General features: G+C 50.0%; 1 protein-coding gene and 1 long non-coding RNA gene across 3 annotated transcripts in view; one reads left to right on the forward strand and one right to left on the reverse strand.

The window, feature by feature from the left end:
* The window catches only part of TLN2 (talin 2), a 269148-nt gene that overhangs the window by 78994 nt on the left and 162912 nt on the right, over nt 1-27242 (reverse strand). Inside the window, 9 exon segments of the mRNA XM_084781229.1 lie at nt 5392-5553; nt 7443-7586; nt 8820-8942; nt 11280-11369; nt 13771-13864; nt 22387-22526; nt 23582-23779; nt 25595-25714; nt 26789-26997. Coding sequence (XP_084637355.1) covers nt 5392-5553; nt 7443-7586; nt 8820-8942; nt 11280-11369; nt 13771-13864; nt 22387-22526; nt 23582-23779; nt 25595-25714; nt 26789-26997 — 1280 coding nt within the window.
* On the forward strand, nt 66-20899 carry LOC311597123. Of its 2 annotated transcripts, none has more exons than XR_014779102.1 (3): nt 66-218; nt 4485-4575; nt 19706-20899. It is a non-coding gene; the product is annotated as an uncharacterized lncRNA (long non-coding RNA). The 2 variants fall into 2 exon arrangements; XR_014779103.1 differs by lacking the exon at nt 19706-20899 and adding an exon at nt 11920-13763.

Consider the following 27242-nt stretch of genomic DNA (forward strand, 5'->3'; position numbering starts at 1 on the left):
CCGCAGGACGGTCACGGTGAACTTGGGCCGCAGCTCCACGAGTCGCACTACCTGGGCGCTAGAATGACATGGCTGCCTTTCTTCCTCTCCTCTTTCCAAACTCTGCCCTGCTCCTTTCCTGCCTCCTTCTCTGTCTGCCGGGACGGAAAGCGCCTGACCAGGTTCCGACCCTCATTTTAACTTACACAAACTGAAAAGATGACTCACGACTCTCTGGGGTAAGTCTCAAGGAATGGTTCTCAGTGGTACAGCCTTAAAACATGGTCCCACGGGGATGACAAGAGGATTTTTTTTCTTTTGTTCAGCACAGATTGTAAAAACCACATCTCATAGAGCCCAACGCCATAGGTAGGACAGGGCACCGAATGACAGGGGCTGTGACAAAGCCTGCACCACCCACCTGCCTTGGCTTTCCAAGGGAAAAGCCATTCCCTCAAAAGGATGCATGTGGCGTTAGAAAGGATGGTCTGCAAAGCTGTTATTTCTCTTCCAAATCCAATGGGCATGACTGAGCCAACCCAAGTAAAAGGACACTCAAGTCAGCCCCACAATGAAATGCTGAGCAGCCACAAATGCTCCCTTATGCCCATTTCACACCACAGAATGTCTCCTCACCACCCAAGGGGTAAATTCACTTGGCTGCACATTCAAACCCCCAGGGACACGAGCACTCCAGACCCCCAGGCCCAATACTCCTTGTGTCTTTGGTCTAAAACCACAGGCATGTCGGGGAAACATCCCTGGACCTAAGGGATCACTGAACACCCCCCTCATGTTTCCACTAAAATTAGAGAAATGGCACAATTCACTCAGGTCACCCTCTTACTTGCTGCCATGTCTCAAGCTGTCACCTGAGACGCCAGTGCTCTTCTTTTCACAGCCCCTGGGCACCCAAAAAGGTGGCAAGGCCTGTGGGGTCCGAGTGCACTCCCCGCCCCAATCTGAAGAATTCTACTCTACCAGTGCAAACATAAGGATGACCAAGAAAACATACTCACAGCCAAGTCAAATTCAATTAGAGGGAGCTGGCTCGGCTGTCTGCGGCGCTCACTGGAGGCGCTCACTGGAAGGGCCTAATTGCAAAGATCCGAGCAGTCACTCTGTGGTGAGCGGCAAGGCCAAACTTCAACTTCTCAGCAAAAACAAAAGCTGGGGTTGCATAATTTCCACTTGGCACTCAAACCTGAGTGGCTGCACATTTAAAATAACATTCCATTCCACACATCTGACTCAAGGCTAGGTAGTGAGCGGAGCGGACAGAGAAACCAGGCAAGAGTGCATCTGGAGGCCAGGGCAAGAGATTCAGCCAGCGAGCGCCCTTGTAACACACCCAGCATCAAGAGCCCTCCCTGGCAGGAGAGAGTTTGAAATGGAGTCTTGCTGGGCTATGTGTGGACAGTGTAAAGGCGTCCATCAGGAGAGATAGAAGGTCCCTCCAACATGCTGCTGTCTCCCTTCTTCATCACTGGAAAGGTGGGTGTGGCAGCCAGGTTTGTATCTGTGCGCAGCCTCATGGTGCAAAGCAAACACACGCTGAGGAGCACAGGTCGGCGACACATGCAGCCGTGACACTGCTCTCTGAGTCATTCAGGAAATGAAGGGCCCATTCGTTTCTGATACCCAGGAAACCTAACCATTCTTTTCCGAAAGGAAATCCATTCAGTACAGAGCAGGGGCCACCAAAGAAGTGACCTCTACGAATTAAAGGCAACACTCAAGGACTGGTCAGCAAACCCTGCCACATAGTGGGAATTGAAAACTGAGGGCAAATTCTGAGGGGCTGAGGCAACAGTTTGTTTCTGTTCCCCTCCTGCTGATGCCGGCTTGCAGGGGTGCTCATGGGAGAGAGGATTTATGTGTCCCACATTGCAATCACCCAGATCTCCTCCTCAGGGGCTTTCTACAGGCCTATCTTTTAGACCATCACATGAGCTCACTGGCTGCAAGGAATTGCAGAGGGGTGGACACTGTGAGGAGAATGTAAAAGGAGATTCTATCTTAACAGACAGATAAGAATTTAAAACCACAAGGAGGCAGCAGGAGCAGGAGAGAAAGAGAGAGGCTGCAGGAGAGAGAGAGGCTGCAGGAGAGAGAGAGGCAGCAGGAGAGAGAGAGAGGCAGCAGGAGAGAGAGGCTGCAGGAGAGAGAGGCTGCAGGAGAGAGAGAGGCAGCAGGAGAGAGAGAGAGGCAGCAGGAGAGAGAGAGGCAGCAGGAGAGAGAGGCTGCAGGAGAGAGAGAGGCAGCAGGAGAGAGAGGCTGCAGGAGAGAGAGAGGCAGCAGGAGAGAGAGGCAGCAGGAGAGAGAGGCTGCAGGAGAGAGAGGCTGCAGGAGAGAGAGAGGCAGCAGGAGAGAGAGGCTGCAGGAGAGAGAGAGGCAGCAGGAGAGAGAGAGGCTGCAGGAGAGAGAGGCTGCAGGAGAGAGAGAGGCAGCAGGAGAGAGAGGCTGCAGGAGAGAGAGAGACTGCATGAGAGAGAGAGGTGCAGGAGAGAGAGAGGCTACAGGAGAGAGAGGCAGCAGGAGAGAGAGGCTGCAGGAGAGAGAGGCAGCAGGAGAGAGAGGCTGCAGGAGAGAGAGGCAGCAGGAGAGAGAGGCAGCAGGAGAGAGAGGCTGCAGGAAAGAGAGAGACTGCAGGAAAGAGAGAGGCACAGGAGAGAGAGAGGCTACAGGAGAGAGAGGCAGCAGGAGAGAGAGGCAGCAGGAGAGAGAGGCAGCAGGAGAGAGAGGCTGCAGGAAAGAGAGAGACTGCAGGAAAGAGAGAGGCACAGGAGAGAGAGAGGCTGCAGGAGAGAGAGAAGCAGCAGGAGAGAGAGGCAGCAGGAGAGAGAGGCAGCAGGAGAGAGAGGCTGCAGCAGCAGGAGAGAAAGGCTGGAGTTTCTAAGGCCTTCCTTCCCCTGCATTGCTTTATAATGATCAGAAGATGACTTCTAACTAAGAAAAGTTAGTTATGCAGCAACAATGACATCACTGCTTTTAACTGTATTGTTCTTTCCGCCCTCAGCCTCCAGACCTAACTTGTGTTCTGTAAACACAGGCAGGGCTTCTTCCCTAGGCAGGAGGGATGACTCCATGCCCTCTGCTCCAAGGAGCCCAGCAGCAGGCCAAGGCAGAGGTCAGGCTCTGGGGCTGGGGCTTGACTTCTCACCTGTCCTTTACTGGCTGGTTTACCTGGGCCGTCACTTAACCTTTGCACCCCAGTTTCCCATCAGCAAAATGGGGCATGATAAACTCAGCACAGCTGTGAGCATGAAACAGGTGAGATACACAATGCATAAAAGATGCACTTGAAAACACAAGCTCGCAGTTTGCTACCACAGCGAACCACAATGGCAAGGGAGCTGCCGCCAGGATCCCAGAGCACCAGGGCACCCACCGGCTTTCATTTGTTTACTCATTTCCCATCTACTTCCTTGCTGCCTTCAAGCACACAGGGCTTTTGTTTGTTTTGAAAATGGCTCTCTGTTGAAACAGCCATGGAACTGCTGACTAGGCTAGCCGGCCCGGCTCTCACCAGCCAGCTTCCAGCGGCTGCAGGCTTGGACGGGAGCTCTTTCCTCTGGCCTCCACCAGGCTCACTCTGTGACTGATTCTGCATGGGGCTGGATGGAGAGGGTTCCCCCCGCCCCCAGGGAGAAAAAAAAAAGGTCAAGTCGCAGTAAGGTTGGAGATCCCATTTACTGAAGTCAGGGTGGGGGTGCCATTCGGTGCTAGAGCAAGTGGTGTCGGGTCCGAAAGAAGCCAGGGACAAATGGCTAACGTAGCGCCCATTAGCATAGCAAGGCACACACAGGTCCAGGTTCACTGGGTACCTACGGTACCTCTCAGCTCTTCTCACTATACTCTACCTAACCCTCTCTAGCCCAGGGGCTTCGCTGCCCTTCCCCCAGCTTTTTTTTTTCCCTAGATAACCCTGTCAATTCGGCCATGCCTTCTCTTGGTTCTCTTGGTCAGCTTGCCTTCTCTCTTCTCCTTTCTCTCTCTTCTCCTATCAACCGATTTGGTCTGGACTCTTCCAGATGCCTCTGGCTGTACCCAACTTCACACCCACAGTGAACTTTCTCCTCCACCATACCCTGGAGTGGTCCATGTCCTCATCTCATTTACCATGCCTGCAGAAGGCCACTGGTGTGACCGCTCAAAATTACAAACAAACAAACAAATAAATATTCCATTTCCCCTTAGCACAGCAAGGCGCACAGAGAGCTGGTATCGGGCCTCCCGCAACAATGCTCCTTTGACGGCTCGGGGTGCGGGCTGAGATGACACTGGGCTGTGCGCCTGTGGTCCGCTGTCCAGGTTTTGGCTGTTTTCCCACAAAGTCAGCTGCCTGATATGTGCACAGCCCTAGCTTAGACCACCCACCTACACAGACCACTGCCTGACCAACTCAGTTTCCTCACTGCAAGGGAGCTTGCCCCCCCCCCCCGCCCCGTGATACCTCATCCACCCATGGATTTTAACACAATGATGATGATTTTTTTTTAAAGGAAGAAAGAATGCTGTATCTTAAGAAAGTTGAAGCTCCAAGGGAAAAAAAAATCAAAGACTTGTAAACAGCATGGATATCTTGGGGGAGAGGTAACTGACTAAGTGTGCGCACGTTAGCGTGTCAGTGCGGGCACACATACACCACAGTGCATATGTAGGGGTGAAAGGACAGTTCTAGGTATGGGTCCTCCCCTTCCAAATTGTTTCTTGAGACAGGAGAACTTTGGTTGTTTTTCCAGTATGAACACCAGCCAGGCTAGCTGGCCCATGAGCTTCCGAGGAACCTCCGCCTTCTGCGTCCCACCTCGCTGCACGAGTGCGGGGAATATCTATGTGCACTAGTGTGTCGGGCTTTGATAAGGGTTGTGGAGATTTGAACTCAGGTCTTCACGTTTGCATGGTGAGCACTTTTGCCCACCAGGCCCTTTCTCCAGCTCCAAGGTGATTTTTGAAAATGTAGTTGTTTTGTAATTTCCTATTTCCTTTCTCCTCCGTCTTCTCTCTCAGTTCTAAAGCCTCCAGCACCAACGGCACAGCCCTCCACCAGATCACTCAAAACCACACCAAGTAAGCCCAGCTTAAGTGCACACAGGCTGTATCCACACTCAGCACCAAGAGAGGCCCCTAACCTCCCCCTCCAGCCCAATCCCAGGCCCTAAGCTCCCAGCTGCAGAACCCGGAGTGGCTCCTGTCTTGCCACTGTGGGGGTCAGTGGAGGAGTCGTTGGTTGAGCTTTCCTGGTGGCTGTCTCCTGATTAGTAAGCGAAAGCGGCCCTTCCCCAGACATGACTCAAGGGCTACAATTTACCACTCATATATTTTAGGAGGCAGAGGTTCAGCCACACTGCCCCCACCTCATCTCAGCTCTCTACAGGGCCCAACAAGACCTGCAAGACAGTGACCTACCTTGATGGTCTTGACCAGGTTGGCGGTGCTGTTGGCGACCTCCTTAGCTGACTGGACAAAATGCCTCTTGGCCACAGGGTTGGCCGTCTTGGATGAGGCGATGCGGCAAGCATTGCATAAGGCTGAGGTGTGCTTGGCTACTATAGTGGCAGCCGACAGGACCTACAAACATGGAGCGAGGTCAAGGGTGGGCACCATACACTTCAGTGCAGAGGAGCCCAGCTCTCTGCAACATGTTCACAATCAGGGCAGTCTCCATTGTCTGGCTCCTGCTGTCCCTAACGTCACCCCGAGGAAGGAAAGAGCAAAAACATGAAGCAAGAGAGAATGAAAATAGAAAAGGGAAGGAGCATGCTGGGCCCCACTCTTCAAAGCCACATGGTCAGCTCGCCTTCGAAACCCCCAGATCATGGCCCAAGACACCTGATTTGAAGTTTTCCAGTAGGCACATTAAAATGAGCAGAGAAACAAGAGAAATTAACTTAAGGGATACAGTTTAACTCAGTGTATCCAAAATAGTTCACCTTAGCAACATGATATCGTAAGGTTTTGTTCATGCCAAGTCTTTGAAACTCAGAATGCATCAGACACTTAAATACTACTGCTATTTGGACTAGCTACTTTTTCTAGCAATTAATAGCTATATTTTGCTAGCAGCCAACTCCTCGGAACAGGTTTCCATGGGTACATAAGCACGTAAATGCACCACTCCCTCCTCCCTCTAGGGGGAGCTGTGGGCAGTGACTAGCCATCTATGGACCACCTGGCAACTCCATCCTCCCATTCTCAACTCAGGTACTCTCTTAAAGCCATAGACTTCCCTTTGTAGAGGCTGCACAGGCTCAGGTTTCTGACCTCCGCTCTTGAGGCTTGGCTCAGTGCCAGCATCTCTGAAGGGACCCGAAAAAACATGTCACACCCTAGTACATCCCTGTCCTGGGTAGCTTTTATTACTAACTTGACACAACCTAGAATCATCTGGAAAAAGGGAACCTCAATTGAGAAACTTCCTCAACCAGACTGGCCTGTGCCTATGCCTTTGAGAGAGTGTCTTGACTGACAACTGTCCAGCCACCTGTGGGCAGCCCCATCCCTAGACAGGTGCGCCCGGGCTACATGAGAGAGCAAGTTGAGCATAGGACAGCGAGCGAGCCGGTGAACGGCGTTCCTCCGTGGTTCCGACTTCAGCTTCCCCCCTGATACTCCCTCCCTCCATGATGGAGGAAATGGAAATGGAAGCTGAAATAAATCCTTTCTTCCCCCAAGTTGTTCCTGTTCGGAGTGTCTGATCACAGCAACAGAAACTGGAATAACACTCTACCTTGTCATCCCGTCCCCATCAAACCACCCAATGGAGTAAGAACCAATGGGGCCACGGTCAAGTCTTGTGTGCACTGACTCTCCATGCTGAGCACAGAACAAACTGTCGATTGCACAGACCCGAAACTCCCCGTGAGCCCTGTCGGGTTGTTTCACTCTGTTGCTCCCCAGAACCTGTATGTAAGCACTTAATTCCTGCCTTGACCACCTTTGCCATACTTCCCTGGTCACTGTGATGGCTGGTTCATTGGGCAACCTGGCCTACCCATGAGTCACCTGGGGAAGGAGAGTCTCAGTCACCATGCCCATGGGGGATCTAACTTGCTGGACTTCGTTGATGCCCAAGGGTGGGAGGCACCATTCCCTGTGTGCTGAACTGTGTATGAGCAGGAAAAGCAAGCTGAGCACAGACATGTATGTTCTCTCTTTGCTCCTGAGTGTGGGGACCTTGTAGCGGGCCATTTGATGTTCCTGCCTTGATTTCCCCTCGATGACGGACTGAATCCTGGAATTGTAAGGCAAACAGCCCCCTTGTCCCATAAGTTGATTTTGTCAGGGCGTTGTCACCACAGCAGCAGACATGAAATGAGGGCAGTTATTATCTGCATGACTGCGGCTATAGGGTTCACAAGCTCTGAAAGCCCAGGGTTCTCTGCTCCTCCCCCGACCTCTCATCGGCCACCCCGAGACGCCTCAGAGATCACACGCCCCACATCCTCTCCCCTGGTTACCTGTGACGGGCTGCTGCCAGGATCGACCAAGTTCTGGCATGCCATCTGGATTGCCTGGTTAGCCCTGGCAAACTGGATGGGGTCCACCAGGCCTTGGTGGCCTGCCTGGCTGTTTGGATCAGAGATGCCAACCAGGTACGCAGCCTGGAAAATAAAGGGCAAAAATCACACCTCAGGCTCCAGGCTCCTCGGTGAGCCCATGGGAGACAATGGTCCTCAGTGTACTGGCAGCTGGCAAGCTTAGGTGCTCCTTGGGGCAAGTCACCCAAAGTAAGCTCATCCCTCCTGACAATGAGGGCATGGTGACAGACAGGCCTAGGCCAGTTGGATATACCACCAGGAGTTTGCTGCAGGCATCAGGGAACAAAGCCTCCCTGTTCTTAAGAGAGAGCCTTTGAGACGCTCTTCTGTGGGGGCATGGACACGGATGGACATAGCCTGCACGCTGCTGGTAGCTGTCACGTGACCACGAGGATGCGCCTGCCTTTAGTGTAAAGCTGCCTCTGGCTTGTGGGCAGAAGAGGCAGAAGAAAGCCGGTGCAGGCTGAATCAGAGAGCTTTCGAGTCAGTCCGTCCTGAGGCCTTTGCTCCCGAAGGTTTCCTAACCTTGTCTAGGCCACTGTCTCCCATAGCAGTTAGAATCTTAGCTTAGGCAACCAAGTAAGAGGAATGGGATGACTCAGAAAAAGGAGAAGGGAAGAGAAGCAAAGCAAAGCAAAGCAAGCATGTGGCCCCCCAGGACACGCCCAGAAAAGGCGGCCTTTTTGGGTCTCCCTTTGGATGTGCTCGGGAATAACCGGCAGATGAGCTCATTGAGGACAAGGGTGAAGGGTAGGAATCTCTTCCAGCTAGGGATGTTTGCCTTGGAGGAAGTAAAAATCTCCCAAGTGCAAGGCTAAGCCATCGCTGACAAACCCCTTCAGCTATATGCTGCCATCGTTGAAGTGTTTGTTACACGGGCCCAGGCACGACTGGAAAGGGACACAGGTCACCCAAAGGGAGGTGGTAAACATCACATCACAGGTCTGCATGGTGGGGCCGCTTTTTTTTTTTTCCTTCTTCCTTTAATTCTAAAGAACGTGGCTAACGTGCAATCCTAAAGACTCGGGGCATTTTAATCCCTCGGCACTTATTCCTCTCCATGGAACAATCTGCCCAGGACATTGGCTTTAAAAAGCTGTTCTGACCTCTGTATGCTGGGTCTGCAGTCCACGTGGAGTCTCTCCGTGCCCCTCAGCTCGTGCACGGACGCGCTGGCTGGCTTTCTGCCTATACGTCCCTCCCACCCAGGACCCTCCAGCTTTCTCTCCCTCAGGGGCATGCACTTTGTCCTAGGGCAGGAACTGGAAAGAAGGTGTCCAGGAGACTAGCTCTCACCTGGGCTGCTGCCTCCGTTAGCCCACAGAGGGCCTTGGATGCAATCCCCACACATTCTCCGAAGGCAGGGAGGTCCCCAGTCTTGGCATTCTGTGAAATCCCCGCCATTGACTCACCTAGAACCTGCAAAACAGCAACCAGCCACTGAGTTTTTATTCCAAGCCAGGGCCACAAGAGGCTACCCTGCAGCTTTACTACTAAGGGTGACTTAATTTAAAACACTTGCCATCTTTGCCTTTCCCATACCCAAGAGAGATTCAAGGGAATTATGCCATCTTTGTGCAATGAAGATAAATAAAAAAAATAAAAGCACAAACCTTGCTTTCAAAGGTTATCTGTATCACCAGGAGGTACAGCCAACACATAGAGATAACCACATAGTGTCTATACAAAGTCTCTCATGGACACAAGGCCCAATCTGAGAACTATTTACTTCTAAGAGCATAAAATCACACTCAGAGAGCTGGACCTGAAGTCCCAGCCAGGAAGCACAGGGCATACTGTCCCTTGCATGATTAATCTATCAACTGAAAATTTACATAGAACCATGGTAAAGGTATTTCCTAAATATTTTAAGTATTTTTGCCTTGTTTTGAAAAACCACTGGTACATTCTTTCTTTGGCCTCAAAATAACAACAGATAAGGATTGTCTCGGTCACTGTGCAGCCTAGGGAGGCCAGACATCTTCTAAAGGTCACACAGAAGGGCACATGGGCAGAGCAGGGCACCTATTCCAGATATGGTGCCCTGTGCTCTCTGGGCTTTGGAATGTGCAACAGAGAGAGTTTGTGCTTTTCAGGGCCATAGAGGAGAGAGCAGAGAATGTTCACCCTTGGGTGAAAGACAATATTGCAGTACAGAGCTCCTCCAGAGACAACAAGCCATCTGGAGAGGAAACAAAATAAACTACTATAATTTCTTATATACAAAATAATCAAGCTTACAAAAAGAAGTGCAGAACAAAGCAGTAGTATTCCACCCTCTCTCCTGAGCTCTTTAAGAAGAAACCCTTTTTGGGCTGGGCTGCAGCTCCGTTGGTAGAGTGCTAGCCTAGTCTGTATGGGGCCCTGGGTTCAACGGGCCAGCTGTGGTGGTGCACGCTTGCAGTTCTAGCACTTAGGAGGTAAGAACAGGAGAGCCAGAAGGTCAAGGTCATCCCTGACTGCATAGCATGTTCAAGGCCAGCCTGAACTACACGAGACCCTGTCTCAAAAGAAGAAAAAAAGAGTTCTGAATTTAAGTGTCTAAATCATCCGCACCCTCCATTTAGACAGTCATTTGGTCCGTGAAAGTTGACAAAAAGAGGGAATTCTTGTCTTAGCCCAATGCAAACTGACATCATCAATACAGATGGTCCACAAGATTGAAGTGATGGAAACCAGCATGCACGGGTACCAGGACCAAGGCCTGGGGGCAAAAATTCAAGCCCCAAATGACTCTCTGGTACACTGCTGTCACTATCTGACTTTTAAGCATTCTCCTTCATGACTGCTCCCCACGGGACTCTGACCATTGCCTTTTCTTTAAAGTCTTTCTCTTTCTTTCTTTCTTTCTTTCTTTCTTTCTTTCTTTCTTTCTTTCTTTCTTTCTTTCTTTCTGGTTTTTAGTGACAGGGTTTCTCTGTGTAGCCTTGGCTGTCCTGGACTCGCTTTGTAGACCAGGCTGGCCTCAAACTCATAGAGATCCGCCTGCCTCTGCCTGCATGAGTGCTGGGATCATAGGCGTGAGCCCAGCTCCTTTGCTTTCATGAAAGGCAGGGTCACACCCAGGAGGACTTTCCATAGCAGCTCAGCCTCTGGTATAGGAAACACATGACTGGATTCCGTGACGGGATATAAGGAGCACCTCTTAAAGAAGCATTGCTAGGCCACACAGGCAGGAACCCCTAAAATTGCACAGACCTCAAACCATGGGGCTGGGCTTTGTCAAGTGGTATTTACCACTTTCCACCTGGATCTGCGATACCCTGAATGTTGAGGAACATTTGAGCAAGGCGCTGCAAGACAAGGTGTCACCATAGCTGGCCACCCAGTGGTGAGGAAGGGACACCCAAAGCTCTTCTCAACTTCTCCCCACTGAGGAGCAGTATTGATGTCCATGGTTTTGGCACAGGCAGTGTGACGGTCAACACTGATTGTGAACCTGACACGGTCCAGACTCACCAAGGAAATAAGGCCTGTGAGGGAGCTTCTAGACGGGGCTGATTAGGGAGGCACGACCCGCCCTCAGTGTGGGCAGTACTGTCCACAAGGCTGAGGTCCTGTACTGCATAGAAAGGAGAAGCTGAGCTGACCGCCTGCTTTCATCTGTCTCTGCTTCCTGATTGTGGATGCAGTGTGACTGACTACACTGCCTCAGAGTCCTTCCACCATACAAAGCCTTCCTTCCTCTGGTTGCTTTTTGTTGGGTTATTTTTATCACAGCAACGAGGACAAGGTAACTCCCATACACAGGCTTACCTTGGAGTTTTCCATCACACTTTCAATGCAGTCGAAGTAAGAGAGGTCACTCACAGGCTCGTTAGGGTTTTCCAACATCCCCTTGACAGTCTACAAAGGAGAACACAGCTTGGGAAGTTGAGCCAGAGTCAGAGAAGAAAGCAGACTGTTGAAGCACAACCCTCGCTACCCTTTGCTGGACTAGACCTAGGGCCGAAACCGGTCGTCCGTTCAGAGTCACAGGAGGGAGGAGCTCAGATCAGGGTACCAGCTAAGCAATGACAACAGAGGCAGGGGCCTCGGGTTACTGTTACCAGGGGTGGGAGTGTCAGTGCAGTTTGGGAGAAGGCTGTTATCTACAGGAAATTGAAAGTTAATGCAAAGCAGCGTAGTTAGGGTCGGCTAACACAATTTCTCCACCTGGTTACCCTGAGGAGCTTACATTCCAAGTGCACACTCACTCACTCCTCCATGGTTAAGAGGAACTCTCAGTATTCCAGTTCTGGGTAATTCCCAAAGGTGGCCCATTGGGATGGCTCATCTGTTAGTGTAGAAAATGTCTACTTTTGTTTAGGGACCCATTCAGGAAATGGGTAGTGGTCTGTTTCTCTGTCTCTCCAAAATCATAAAAATCATCGCTTGCTTTCCCAAATGACCTGAGATGGCTACCCATGAGGAGCTCTTCCAGTGACGACAGCCCAGGGACGGACCCTTGAAACCACTCATAATCAACAGTCAGCAGCCGCTGGGGGCACAGTCGACAGAACGGACAGCACAGCCAAGTTCCAAGGGGGGCCCCTTGGGATAACGGGGGCTGTCGACAGCCATCCAATTAAAAACACAGGGAGAGAAGGCTGCAAAAGGCACGAGCTCATTTCACTGAACCCTTCTTCTTGGATAACTAAAACATTTTCAGTATCAGAGATGCTGTCAAAAGCCATCGCCTTGGCAACCAAGGATACCTTTAAAGCACAGAGTACCAGGGCCAACAGATGTCATTTAGATCAGCTGCCTACGTGTCATATATACTTGAAGAAGTGAAATGGGCGTGGCAGAGCAGTGAACAGCCCGCATGTGATGGCTGATTTTGGTTGTCACCCCAACACACCTGGAGACAGGGAACCGCAGCTAAAGACTTGCCCAATGAGACTACACTGTGGGCATACCCCTGGGGCATGTTCCTGATTGCTAATTGATGTAAGAAGGCCCAGCCCATCGTGAGTGGCGCTGTTACCAGGCAGATAGGCCTGATGAGTGGAACGTAAGCCTGGGAAGAGGCCAGTGTGCATCACTGCTCTATGGCGTCGGCTTCGAGTTCCTGCCTTGGCTTCCCTCAATGCTGATCTGTAAGCCAAGTCCAACTCGTCTTCCCCCAAGTTGCTTTTGGCTACGGTGTTTTCCAGCAAGTGAAGGCATGCTAGGACACTATGGAAGAACCGCCCCAAAGACGTCTCAAGTGCTCCAGTCCTGCCCCTTGTCACTTCAGTTCTGCCCACTACGCTCATCAGGGCCTTGACCGAGCACTGAGAAGATGCCGTGGATAACTCCCACCAAGTCAGAGCCATGCTAGCCGTGAGGAAAACTAAGAACAACAGGCACAAACAGCCTGTGTCTACTGGGATAACCACCGGGCCCATCCAATTGCATCTGTGTAGGTAAGGAGTGCTTTACGGATGCGTAAAGGCACAAAGGCTTCTTTACTGCAAGACTTTCTATGAGAGCCATGCAGAATTTCAAAGAGCAACACACACCATAGATGCGAGTCAAAAGGCACCCACCCACAAGTGCCACTGGAAGACTTCTAAGTTATGAATATGATGAATATGGCAAATATTCCTTCTGACCTTCTTTCGTGTGTCCCCTGCATGTGGTGGAATCAAATGTATGTGGAAATAATTGTGTGTGTGTGTGTGTGTGTGTGTGTGTGTGTGTGTGTGTGTGTGTGTGTGAAGCTGTGTGCATATGATGTGGAGACAAGAGGTCAACTTCAGGTGTCATTCATGTGCCATCAACTCTGTTTGTTGAGACAAGGTCTCTCACTGGCCTGGAGCTCACCAAGTAGGCCAGGGTGTCTGACAAGCAAGTCTCACGCATCAGCCTGTCTCCACCTCCCTACTACCATGCGCAACGTCGAGAACTCAGGTGCCCCTGGGTTGTGGCAAGTACTGCACCACTGGACGGCCCCACCCTCACCCATCCTCTATTTCTCCCCCAGCTGTCCGAGAACAATCTCCTCAACGCTTTGTAGGCAAAGTTAGCTCATTGGCAGCCTACACTCAACCCCGCTTCCTATTTGAATGGAAAGATCCGTTAACAAACTACACGTTGGCCCAGGAGGAAAAGGAAGAACACTGGTGAAAATACTAGAAAACGCCACTTTCTCTAGCACCTCCCAGCTTCCTAGGAGAGACAAAAGGCTAAGATGGAATAGAGACGAGTCACCATAGAGGGAAGAAGGGACCCACGGAGGCCAGCACAGAGTCCCCACCCCGCAGCCTTCCAGGGCACTCACCTCAAGCTCTCTCAGGGAGTTGTCACACTCCTTCTGCCCAGGGGCCTGCTGCGTGCACAGCATGATGAGCTGGTTGATGCTTTCTGTCACAGCTCTAGGGCAAGAGCAGAACGGGGCGTGGGCTTGGGTGTCACTGTTTTATTTTGCTATTTTACATGTTTACGTATTTCAGCCATTTCCCTCAGCAACTGGTCACCCAGTCCAGCAGTGATAACAAGTGAGTCCCCATGAGGAGCTGTGGTCCCCATGAGGCCTTTCCCACAAGCTCTCTCTATACAACCCAAATAAAAGGCACCCAGGGAAGAGGAGAGGTAGACTCTCTACCTTGCTTCTGATTTCTCAGGGGCTCTAACAGTTCCCTTAAGAAATTAATACAATCTTGATCTATTCAGAGGAGACAATGAAGCTCCCAACAGCAAAGCTCCCAACGCCCTGACACCATTTTCAGGACTCTCTGTAGCAGTCTTCAAGGAATAAGATTATCTAATCAGGCTGTTCTGGGCAGCCTTGGTATATTTTGATTGCTCTCAAATGCTGCAAGCAGACAGCAAAATATGCCGAGGACTTAAAAAACCCCCATTTTGCAAGTAAAAGGTGTGATGTCCAGGCCTGAGGAGCCTCCCAAATTCCAATCTTTAACATAGCTACTTTGCTTTACTAACACCAATAGCGTTAGACCAGAGACCCTACCTAGTATTATTCTACATGTATTTTTTATTTTCAGAACTTATAAGGCAAACAGATTTTTTTCTCCCCTGTGTAGATTCAACTCTCCTGAGCAGCTCCTGGCTTAACTTGTCGTGAGTTGTGGATAATTTAGAAACTCAAGCTCCATTCTGAGTTAGTTTCTAGAAGGTGGGAAAGAAAAGCTGCAGTTATGCTTTTATTGTAGGGACAAACAGAAATCTAACTATTTTAAGAGAACCTGTTGAGAGGCCATCTTTTCTCCATTGAATTGCTCTTGTAATTACACTGGTGGCCTGGGGTCTGCTTCTGGATTCTTCTGTCCCACTGACCTATGGTCTAATCTTTCTCCAATATTACACTGTCCTTATTATAGTTCTACAGTCCGTCTTAGGGGGCTGGAGAGACGCTCAGTGGTGAAGAGAAGGCGCTGCTCCCGCAGAGGACCTGAGCTTGGTTTCTATTATCTGTATCAGGCAGCTCACAACTGCCTGCAGCTCTACTGGCACCCACACTCAGATGTACACACACACACACACACACACACACACACACACACACACACACTTCTTAAAATTAAGAATTAAGTCTTGAAATTGCATAGAAATGATAAATATTGAGGCATAAGAAATGCTAGTCGCTGATGTCATCATCATCAATGCACACTGTACATATGTGTTGAATTATTATACTGTATTAATAAACATATGCAAATACTATGTGCCAGTAAAAGCGATCAATCTCTTACGTTTCATAAGTGAAGGCTCCAAAAGAGGCGATGACGCTTTACAAGGAAGCTCCAAATAAGGTACAGAATAGGTCTTAAACCCATGCCCGCCTGTGTGACTCTGGAGCTGACCCACAACCCTCTTCCGCAGGGCTATGATAGGCTCACAGCTCTGGCATGGCTCAGAATTCTACTCACACTTCCGGCCTGCCACAGCTGAGGAGCAACCCAGAGCAAAAGGCCAAAATGAGCCTGATGTAAGCAACACCATCTCATAGGAAAAAAAAGCCCTATTTTATTAGTCCAGCAGACATCTCAGCTTGCCACAGAATGCCAAATCAGATGGAAAATGATGCTGCCGCCGAACGAAGGCAACTAGCTGACTTACGTGGCCAAATACTGCTTTCCATTTTAAGCTTAGCTAGGGAGGACAACAGGAAGAAAAACATTCTCCAACTTAATCCCCAAATAGTCATTGTAGGATGGATGCCCGTGGCTCGTTGGAGTGTTCTATTAAGGTGTTAACATGTTTTTGGCCATGTAGAGAGAAAGAGAAAGACCAAGATTGCAGGACAAACCCTTGCTCCCGTGACTCGGGAGAGCACAGTTCACAAAATATGCATTGGAAGTGTCCCTTAGAAAGTTGAATGCTATGTCCTGTGTGGCAACTCTCAAGACCCACTCCTGAGGGGACAGGCTGGCAGGTGTCACTGTAGTCAGGGAATGTCCTGAATTGTGAAAATGTGATCATTAGAGCTCGTTTCCACATATCGCGGAAAATTTCCATCAATCTACTCCTCCCTAAGTGTGTTGCTGTGTGTGTGTGCGCGTGCATGCGCCTGTGGTGTATTTGTTTATGTGTTCATTTGCACACATCTTCCTCTGTTCATCTCCCTGCACCTTAGTTTTTGGGACAGGCTCTCTCACTGAAGCTGCTCATCCCTGACTGGCTAGGTTAGCTCACCAGGGAGGCCCCAGGGTCTGTTCTCTCGCTGCCCTCCCTGTCCCACCGTCAGCACTGGGCTTACATACAGGATCCCGCGATGATAATAGGGTCACTTGCGTGTTCTAGGAATCTTATCTCAGGTCCTTGTATCAGTGCACCAGATATCTTCACACCTCCTTATCTGGCTTGTATATTAAAATTATCACTATTATTTTAAAATATTTTTCAGAATTTCATACAATGATAACCCTCCTATTCCACTTAACTTTGCCCCAATCCATCTCTATCTCACCCTTAAAAACATAAAATAACCCATCTACTTTAATTTACGTTGCTTGTACAGTTCGTGGATGTGGGGCTAGGCACAGGAGTGTGCTCAGCCGACCCTTAAAGAAATCTTCCTCCCCTGAAGCCATCAACAGGCCCTCCAATCAGGGTAGGGGCTCTTGAGCCTGTTCCCACCCTGGTTAGACTGTGGACTGGTTCGATCCTGTGTGCAGGCGACCACAGCATTGTGAGTTCACAAGCGCCACTGTCCTATTCCTATAGGGTTTATATCTGGTGAACCCAGAGGAAACAGAACTGTGAGAAAAAGGTTCCTTTTCCAGGTCTCTTATTTTCGTAGCTGTGAAACTTTTTTTTTTTAACATGAAAAGATGAGATAAGGAAAAAATGAAAACCCCAAAACCAAATGAAACTAGGCACAGTAGCAGTTTGTGGCCAGACACACTACAAAAATGCTGGCATGGCTGTGCATATTTAAATGAGTCACTTAGGTAATTGATCCATGACCAGGAAGACTGACTTAGGTATGACTAAGGCATCTTAGTGTCTGGATTACAGAGCTAAATCAATTCAGTGGTCCAGGGGCAAACGAATCCTTGACAACAAGAAGTAACACTTACATATGTCATGTTGCCTGTGCAACCATAAAGGACTGGTGGGGTAAGTATGCAGGGTGTAACGGGGCTTCGGGGGTGCTCATTAAAAGTCATAATACACGACATATTGCTAATATAATAGAATGCTCGCAATATATGTTTAATACAATAAAATTGACAAAACCGTCTCTACAGCACGATCTACCCTTAACACAAAGAAGCACGAATGTAAGCATAGGGAAACGATAGAGTGAAACCCATCAAAAGGTTGTTAGTGAGTTCACACTGTTGGTTTAAAAGATAAGTTGTAACAAATCTCAAAAAAACCATAAATTGACCAATTTATATTATAATAGAAAATATCACCGAAATAGGCAGGATCTGGGCTCTGTAAATCCAAATAGTCTGATCTCTAGTTATTATTTTTACCAGATTGTTAATGGTTAATTATATATGGGCTGGGGACATGGCTCTGTTGGTAAAGCACTTGCTGTGTAGGAAGGAGAAACTGAGTCCAGATGCCAGCACCCACGTAAAAAGCAGGGTGCAGCAGTGCACACCTGTAACCCCCACACAGGGGAAGCGGAGACAAGGAGGGTGCCTGGGTCTGGATGGCCAAGTAGTCTAAGTGAAACCACGAGCTCCATGTTCAGTGAGAGACCTTGGCTCAAGGGTAAGACAGAGAGGGCCTGAGTAAGACACCTAACCCCTGGCCTCCACACGTACATGTACAAGCACACGTATATGCACATGTACAAGCACACGCACAACCACGCCCCCCCACCCCCCATGCCAACAGTCATACATCAGACTCTACAGATTGTGTTTTCTCACGCTGTTTTTCATCTAGGTATATTTAAAGAACAGAGATCTGCAACCCCAGAGGTTAAAAGTGGGCTCTAAAGCAAGTCATCTATGTCCACAGATAGTGAACTGACTCAAGTCAAAGACTGGGATTTTTTTTTAAGACTTATTTACTTACTTATTTATTTATTTATTTATTCATTTATTTATTTAATGTATATGAGTGCTTTATACCTGGAGGCCAGAAGAGGGCACCAAATCTCATTATAGATGGTTGTGAGCCAACATGTGGCTACTGGAAATTGGACTCAGGACCTCTGGAAGAGCAGGTGGTGTACTTAACCTCTGAGCCATCTCTCCAACCCTGGGATTTTTTTTTTAAACCCACTTATTTGAGACAGAGTCTTACTACGTCGTGCAGGCTGGCCGCAAACTCACACTCTCCTGTCTCAGCCTCCTGAGTGCTAGAGCCATCACAAGGTAAAAAGTCATCTGTTAAAACTGGGGAAAAAACCACATGACTGGCCTCTTCCTCAAGGGAGGGAGGAAAAGGGCAATGAGTTTCCCGTAAGCATTCCCGGGGCCTTACGTGCCCAAAGCTTAGAGACTTGCAAGGTGTTGGCAGTGTGGCTGGAGGATCAAGGCCACAGAAGAGAGGAGACAAAGACAGGGGCGACATGAGGCAGGAGCCAGATAAAAGCTGGAAAAACAAAAACAAAAACCAGTCTCAAACATGGGACAGGATTCTGCCCAAAGGGAGGTCTGAATGAGGGGACTCAGGACATCGGAAGAGTCCCTGCTGAGCTTGACGGCTGGCTCTGCACAAGGGCTACACCTCCATTTTTCTCTTTCATCTGGTGCAGGCCATCTCCCTTTGTGTAGTTTGCTGTGTCACTCCTCCGTCACAGTCTCTCTCTCTGTCACAGGAGATGATGAGAAGACAGGAACCAAGGGGACAGGAAGAGTCTCTGTTTCCTAGGGACCCTCTGAAGACATTGAGACAGCTGGCCCTGTGGTCAGGGCGGTGCACGCTGACACCAGTTGGCGGGGACAGTGCTCAGAGGGCACAAGCCCTTCCTGCAGCTGCACCAGGCCCAAGGTCAAGGAGCATCAGGCCAGCAGACCAGCCCCTGGGTGGGCGGAGAACCCGATAAATGGTTGACAGAAGCTCTCCAGCTCCGCCTGACTTGGCAGATAAGAGCTAGAGCCTGACCAGTCACATAGGAGATGACCAAGATGGGCACAAGACAGAACCCGACTCCTTTCCCACAGACGCCATAAACCCCTGAGGTGCTGAGGTGGAGCTCAGAGGCGAGCAAGGGACAACGTCAATGTCTTCTTTATAAGCAACTTCTGTACCCAGGGCTGGGCTGTTGCCAGACTAAAGAGGACCGTGGACTTGAAGACTGAGGACGCTATAGGCTTGTACGTGTGCACTCAACATCCAGTATCCAGCACTAATGCTGGCCTTGGCCCCTGTCAGAATATATAATATATCCTATGAAACAACACGAACAGATGACGCCCTAATCAGACAAAGCTTGTATCTCCACCGGAGCTTGCTGAAGAACCGCCCAGGAGCAGAAAGAAGCAAAGCACCCCAAGACATCACGAGGGAGGTGCCAGCCACTGCATCACTTCCATTCCACACAGCACTCTCATGTGAGATGTTTTGAGTGCCTCCTAGCTTTAAACCGCTCCAGTTCTGTGTTCATTGTCAGGCTGAAAGCCGGGTCACAGGCTGAGCTGTTTCATCTGGGCGCCTGTTTTCAGTGCCACCACTAGGGGGCCTGTGAACACCTGGAGCCACAATTCTTTCCTGGTCTGTGTGGCCTTCTTAACAGTTGGATTTTTTTAAAAAGCCAATTTATATTCTCCCCTTTCTTCCCACAGTTTAAGAGAGTGAACAGCTCATTTACGCTGGAAACTACAACTCGGAAATGATGCAAAGAAAATGACGATTAAAAAAAAAAATCAAATCAGAGTTCAGACGCCTGGAAACCTGAGTTGTCTTTCCCAAAGGCTCTTGGCAGGGGAAAAAAAAATTAAGAAAGAAGAAGCCTTGAAAGAGGCGGGGATGGAATAGAACAGACCTAGCCTGTCCCTGCCACCACTGTCAAGGAAGAGCACCTGTTTTACCAGAGCAATCACAAGTGAGATGTCGATCAGAGCAGGCTGGTGAGAGCATCATTTTGCAGTCCTCTGCGGCTCTGGCTACTGTTTGGCACTAAATGTACCCGCAGCTCCTCCAGTGGTTCATATGGACTGCCAATGTGACAGGGTCTAGAATCAGCCAGGAGACCGAGCACCACGCATGCCGGTGAGGAAGTCTCTGAGTGGATTAACATGGTAAAAAGGACCGCTCTGTGGGCGGCAACATTCCGTGGGCTGGGGGTCCAGGCCCAAGCCTTCACTGACAGCAGAGCCAATGTGGCCAGTTGGCCTCGCTGTCCTGCTGCCATGACGTCCCCGCCATGATGGACTCTAGCCTCACTCTGTGAGCCAAAATAAACTCTTGTTTCCGTAGGTTGCTCTTGTTGGATATATGGCCATAGCCGAGAGACAACAGCTAATCCAGAAGTTAAATGAATAAACCCTACGGCTTGCAAGGGAACTGTCAAACCTCCATGAAAAAGGCAAACACAAAACTTAAAAATCTAGGAGGCCAATATCAGTACCATCGAGGCTAAACACTGTTGGCGGCAGCTGCCGCTTGTGCTCCACGTAACAGGCAGCGAAGCCTGGGCAGGCTGAGGCGTGTGAACACCTGACCAAGCAGGCGAACTATTAAAGAGCCTTAGATTAGAGTTCAGGGCTTTGAACTCAGGCAGCTTGAAGACCGGAACAACAACAACAACAAAACAAACAAACAAAAAGAAAATAAAAATCAAATGCAAGCTAAGTGCATGCCTTTGATCCTAACACTGGGGACGGGGGATGCAGAGGCAAGCACATCTCTGGGAGTTCCAGGCCAGACTAGTCTACACAGGGAGTTCCTGGCCAGCGAGGGCTACCCAGAGAGATCCTGTCTCAACATAAACACACGATTAAACAAACAAAAGTGAATAAAATGCAAACAGAATTGAAGCTTATCGCCAAAGTTTACATTTTGAAAAGCTTCCCCTTATTCCATGATCCCCCAGTCACCTTTCAATTAATGTGTCACCAGCCCCGGCACTGCTACATGTCACGTGATATGAAACAATGATGAGGAAATATATATCTCCTATATATATACACACATATACATACACACACACACACACACACACACACACACACACACACACACACACACATCACCGCAGGATCACAGCATAGCTTCTGACTGAGTCTGGGGAAGTGAACGGGAGACTGCTTGCTGTGAGATGGTCCTGGGCCGTCATTGCAGCCCAGGGCCACACAAACCAGCAGCCGATCCTACTGAGCTGGCGTGTCACAGTGCTGCTGACTGTGGAGCAGAAGCCAGAGTGGAGGGTGCTGAAGTCACCCCAAACTTGGTTTCATGTTTTAATTCCGTTCAAAACCAGTGTACACCCATTGTCACCCCACTGGCCCTAAACTAGGTCTCCCTCCTGCAAGTGATGGGTGGGGTATATATAATCCAGCCCAGCACAGAAGGCAGCATGCGGCACATGCCCAGTGTCTACGGGATGGCTCAAGCTTGCAAATATTCAAATATCTCCCAGTGGCTATTTCAGTGAGCATACCCTCCTCCTCTTCCTCCTCTTCCTCCCCCCCTCCCGAAACAGAGTTTCTCTGTGTAACAGCTCTGTCCTGGAACTTGCTCTGTAGACCAGGCTGGCCTCAACCTCACAGAGATCCACCTGCCTCTGCCTCTGAAGTGCTAGGATTAAAGGTGTGCGCCACCACCACCTGGCCCCAAGCATATACTTCTTGCAAAATCTGAACTACACAATACTGCTTTAAACAACCTATATAGGAGCTGGGGAGATAGCTCAGGGGTTCAGAGGCTTGCTGAGCATGCATGAGGACCGGTGCTCCGATTCCCAGAGCCTAAGTACAGTGCCAAGCAGATGTGGTGGCCCACCTGTAACCCTAGCCTTGGCGGATGGAGACAGGGCTCCTCAGAGCAAGCCAGATAGTAAGCCTCGCCCTACTGGTAAACTCTGGATTTGATAAGAGACCCTGGATCAATAAGTAAGATAGAAGATCAATAGAGTGCACTCAGAGGTGATCCCCAAGGCCACCATCAGGTCTTCATACATATGAACACATACCCGAGTGCACGTGGCACACACATTATACACAGACATAAAAATGGAAAAAGAAAAATAATAATCTCCTTAAACCATGATGTTTACAAGGCAATGCAGCCTAAGGAAGAGTGGAAAAGCCCATCTGGAAAGACGGGAGACACTCTCAGTGGGCCAAAAAATAGAAGAATGATTTAAATTGACAAAGCGCCAGGATTTGACTCCATCAATTTACTCTGCCTCCAACAAGGACACCAGCAACTCTTCTCCCAGCCAAACAGGCAGGATGCTGGGCACACCCTCACATTCGGCAGCATCGTTTACGAGTCCACGAAGCACATCCTGTCCCGCTCTTACCTTGCAGCTGCAGCCAGAAGATTCTTTGCATTGGGAGCTCCAGGATCTACAGAGAGCGACTTGGCGGCCAACAGGAGCTTGCTGGACGCCATAGAAATGTTCTTCAGGTTCCCGATCACTTGCATCTGGTCTTCCTTCGTCTGGAGGGTCAAAGGGAAACAGAGTCAGCTGGGACTGGGCACAGCTTTCCAGGAAGCAGCACTCCATGGGCCAGGAACAACTCCCGAGGTGGAGAAAGAGATGACATCAGGGCAGTTGGTCTGCAGATGTGTCACCAGAGTCATCCTCAGACAGATGCTCAGAGGGAAGATGCGCGTGGCAGAGAAGGAAACGCACGTCTAAATGGGTCAGCCAGGAGCTCTGCCGCCTTGTTATACGGGAGTGTTTAGGGGCCGGGAGGAGGAGAATGGCTGAGCCACATCAGTACACAGGCTGGGCAACGATTCGAGCATCTTGCTCAACAATGCTGGAGTTGTCAGGCGGCTTGTACATCCCAGCCTGGCACAACCGGCCAGCGCTGTGTGGATAATCAGGGCTGACAGCATCCCAGAGGTATCCGACTGGGGAAGAGCACATTTCCAACCCAGCTTGCTAACTGACAAATTGCCCTGTGTAGAAAATGTAACAAGACACACCCTGGATATCTTTCTAAGGAGTTCATAAAACCTAAAGAACAAAACAAAGCAAACAAACGAACAAACAAAAAAACCAGTTCTGCAATCTGATGCCAGAGCAGTCATGTTCCTTAACTATAAATAAGAGGCTCATCTCTCTATCTGAATGAGATCATTTTTAATCACCTGAAGATACCAGATGTAACCCATTCAAGTGACTCCCCCAAACACACACACACACACACACACACACACGCATGTGCGCACGCGCGCGCACGTATGTTCGAGTTTACGCATTTACCTCATCTCATTGCCGATAAAAATGCTCCCTGCTCCCAAGCTGCCCCACACAAAGGTAAAGGATATAGGCTCTGCTGGTGGACCGTGGGAAACAGTCACCATCACCCCAGCACCACTGGGCATGCCAAGCCTGTGAGGTCACACAATTTCCAATGCAGTCAAGTAAGATGCTGCAGCTTGTTTACAGGGTCCTGTTTCCCACTCACCCAGCTGCTCTCAGCTGGATGGCCCACCGGAGCAAGGAAGCTCAGGGGAGCGACACAACCCGCTTTACCACGCACCTGCGCCTGGCCAGCCATCTCAATGCCGGCGTCCAGGAACTCATCAAAGTCATCGCTGAACTTTCCCGAAGCGGCCGCCAGCTCTCCACTCTGGCCCCGTGTGGCGTGGACAACTTCCCCAGCAGACTGGTTCAGATCGGCTGCAGCCTGGTTCAGCTCACTCTGGGCTTCTTGGAAAGGCTTTGTGCTCGGAGGTAGCTATGGGGACAACAGGCACATGTCACGGGAAGTTTTACCTTGCGTAAGAGGGGCAAGGGGAGGTGTTGTGGAAGGAATGGTGGCTGCCCAGGGCTGGGCTTCTGAGTCACCCAACTATAAGATGGCAGGTCCAAAAGAAACAAATGGCTACCTGTTGTGCCTGTTAGTATACCAAAGCGCATGCTGGCACCCAGGCTCTCTCAGAATGATGGGTACCTGTGGCTTTTCTCACTCTACGCCTAACCCTAAACTTCTCTTCAGCCATGTACTCCCCTGGTGTTCTCTCTCTCTCTCTCTCTCTCTCTCTCTCTCTCTCTCTCTCTCTCTCTCTCTCTCTCATCTTCCTCTCTTGGCCCCCACTCTCTTGTCTCACTTCCTCCCTCCCTCTCCACTGGACTCCTCTAGTCCTGGTCATGTCTGCTGGGCATGCTCAGTTTACTGCTTTCTCTTCCTGCTCTGGACTCTTCCAGATTCCTCTGTCTGCAATTTCCCTCATAGCTACAATAAGAGCTTTCCCCTCAACCATCCCTTGAAGCGGCCATGCATGTCCTCGGATTATACAAAAGGTTCTGCAGTGTGAGCATATGTTAAGCTGAACCTTACACACATCTCCTCCCATCCACCCATCCACCTACCCATCCATCCATCCATCCATCCACCCCCCGCCCTGATCTATCCACCCCCCATCTATCGACCCCCCCCATCTATCCATTCTTCCACCCAGGTATCCACCCAACACTCACACTTACAGAAAAGCCTACTTTACAGACACCGAGAGCTAAATGAGGTGAGAGTGTATATCCTCAAGGCACGGACCTTCACTGAAACAGCAGGGCCAGGATTCATGTCCAAGCAATTCAACTCTGGGCTCTAGTCTCCACCCTATCTTGAGTCTCTCACGATGGAAAATCTGAATTTCTGCTTTTTAAGAGCTAAGAGGTTTGATGATAGCCAACTTCAAATCACATTCTTCCAACAAGTAACTGTCACTTTTGTCTTATTAGTGGTCCCTGTAAGTAACTTAAAAAGAGGAAGGGCTGCACACTCAGTACAGTATCATTTGTAGAATTATAGCCATCAGAGTTGTAGGCTCGACTAAATGCCCACATCCATGGCTGGACATTTGTGACCAAAAGAAAGCAGACACATGAGTGCTGTGCTTCCTTCAGAGTTGGGTAGGAAAGGGACCCAAGGCAAAAACTATTTAAAATTAGTCTCAAACACATGCCCCTCTGTGCTTGGAGCCCCGATAAGGAGCCAGATGACCATAGCCTCTCCTCTGTCCCACCTGGTGACTCAAGAGCAAACATGTACTCAAGGAAAAAAAAAAGGGAGTGTTCAAAGCTCCAACCCGGGGGCCAGGGAGATGGTTACGTCAATAAAGGCACTGCCTTACAAGCATGAAGACTGGAGTTTGATTCCCCCCAAAACGTACATGAAAATCTGGGCGTGGTGGTGTGCACATGTAACCCTGGTGATGGTAGGATGGGAAGCTCGCTGACCAACCAGCCTCGCCTACCTGACGACATTACAGGCCACTGGGAGACCCAGCCTCAAAGGAAAAGTGGAAGGTACCCAAGGAATGACGCCTGAAGCTGCCCATGAGCCTACACGCACACGTGCACTCACACCTGTACAAACTCTTCTCCAACAGGCCCTCCCTGGAGAACTTTGTTGACCAGAAAGGAAATAGAAAATGGTAGAAACAGGACTCCAGTGAAAGGCTCGATGCTCAGAGACGCCAGAGAAGAGGAGGTCATACTCGATCCTTGGGGGGATAGACACCAGGTACCCCTCCCCAGGCGAGGGCCTCACCGAATCAACAAGCAGCTTCTTGCTGGACTCCCCGATGCTCTTCAAGGCGACGTCTACATCCTTTTGTCCGGGGAGGCAGTTCACACAGTTGTTCAGGGAGTGGGACACGGCTTTGGCCACCTGCACACACAGAGGGGGGGAAACACCATAAGGAAGCCACTTCCGCTGCAAACGCCTTTGCGCGTTTTGCTGAGAAAGAGCAGAGAAAATATGCAGAGCCGTTGTCAATGGGAGAATGATCCCCCCGGCAGCCACACAACATTGTCACCTAAAATCACATCATTTTGGCCAGATCTCTGGTCTCTGCTCCTCTGGTGCTGGGGGTGGCAGTCTAGGTGCTGCATGTGCCACCTGCTTCCTGAGGCCAGGATGAGCCACGGCTCCGAAATCCAAACCCAGAATTCTCTAGCATGAGGCCCGTTCCTAGAGCGCGGGCACCTCTGTTACATGAAACAGAAATGCCTCCCTTCTCCAGAGCCCTGCTGAGGTCCCCAAGGTTGACGCTGCACTTAAGGCCTTTGGAGCATAGCTTAACTGTGACTGGTTCTTCTCAGTGAACCTCTGGTGCTGACACACCTCAAGATGGCACTTTCACAACAACAGGTCAAGAGGGTACCTCCCACTCAACCTGACGATGCCCTCCTGCTGCTACCTTTCAGGAAGACTGACATGGCTCCCTGGCTGTATGCTCTGGCCATCTAAGTTAAAAGGGAAGCCAGGGAGAGGTGGTAAGCCTTCTATTTAATCTAAAACATCTTCCCGGTCCCATGTCAAGAACACTGTCCAGACCGTCCCGAGCCAGTTGGTTCCCCGGTGCAGTTGAAGAATCCTCTGGAGAGGTTAGGGGAGTCTGTTCAGAAGGTTTGGGCAGCTGGATCTGTACTGCACCCACCTCACTGTGCAGACTAGGAAGAGGAGTTCCGTGAGGGAGACACAAGCCCCAAGGAAGCCAGAGTTCAAAGCTCCCGTGTCACTTGTGGACTATGAGTTAAGTAGATGCCACATTAATGTGGGAAGTACGAGGTAAGACATAAGGAGTGGCATTTATGGTCAGTCTTGTTACCACACACGCTTTAGAAGGATCTAAAATACCTACTGAGTCCTAAGCATTCCTGCCAGGGGACTGTGTCCACAAAGCAGGTGGCCGGCCTACACACAACCCCAGTGACCGCGGTCCCCGGTTCCCAGGCTCACCTGGGCTAACCTCTGCTGACTTTCTGTGTCTCCAGGTGCAATCAAGGCCTGCTTGGCTTCTTGGATGAGCATGGCAGAGCCCTCCATCACATCTCGAGCGGAATCTAGCATGGCATGCGCAGCCTCGGGGTCATTTGTGGATGCAGCCACTCCCCGGGCAGCTTGGGCCAAGGTTTTCAGAGCTTGGGCTGTTTCTCTAGCTGCCACTCCTGGGAAGAAAAGCCCTGTTAGAGCTTCCACTAGATCCCATCAGAAGGTAGGTCCTTCCTTGGCAGTAGCACTGGGGCCCGGATTAGTTTTTGACATGTGTGAACTGCCTTGTTTCTCAACGAAGTAGCTCACACCCTGTGTCCGAGCTGATGAAAACAGAGAGCATAATATATAAACATACCAAGGGCTCCAACTTCCCTCGTTTCTACTGCCTCACACGCCCCTAGATCTAAAGCCACAGGTA

Source organism: Acomys minous (assembly GCF_964271855.1).
Source record: "Acomys minous genome assembly, chromosome: 5".
In the NCBI taxonomy this organism is placed as follows: Eukaryota; Metazoa; Chordata; class Mammalia; order Rodentia; family Muridae; genus Acomys; species Acomys minous.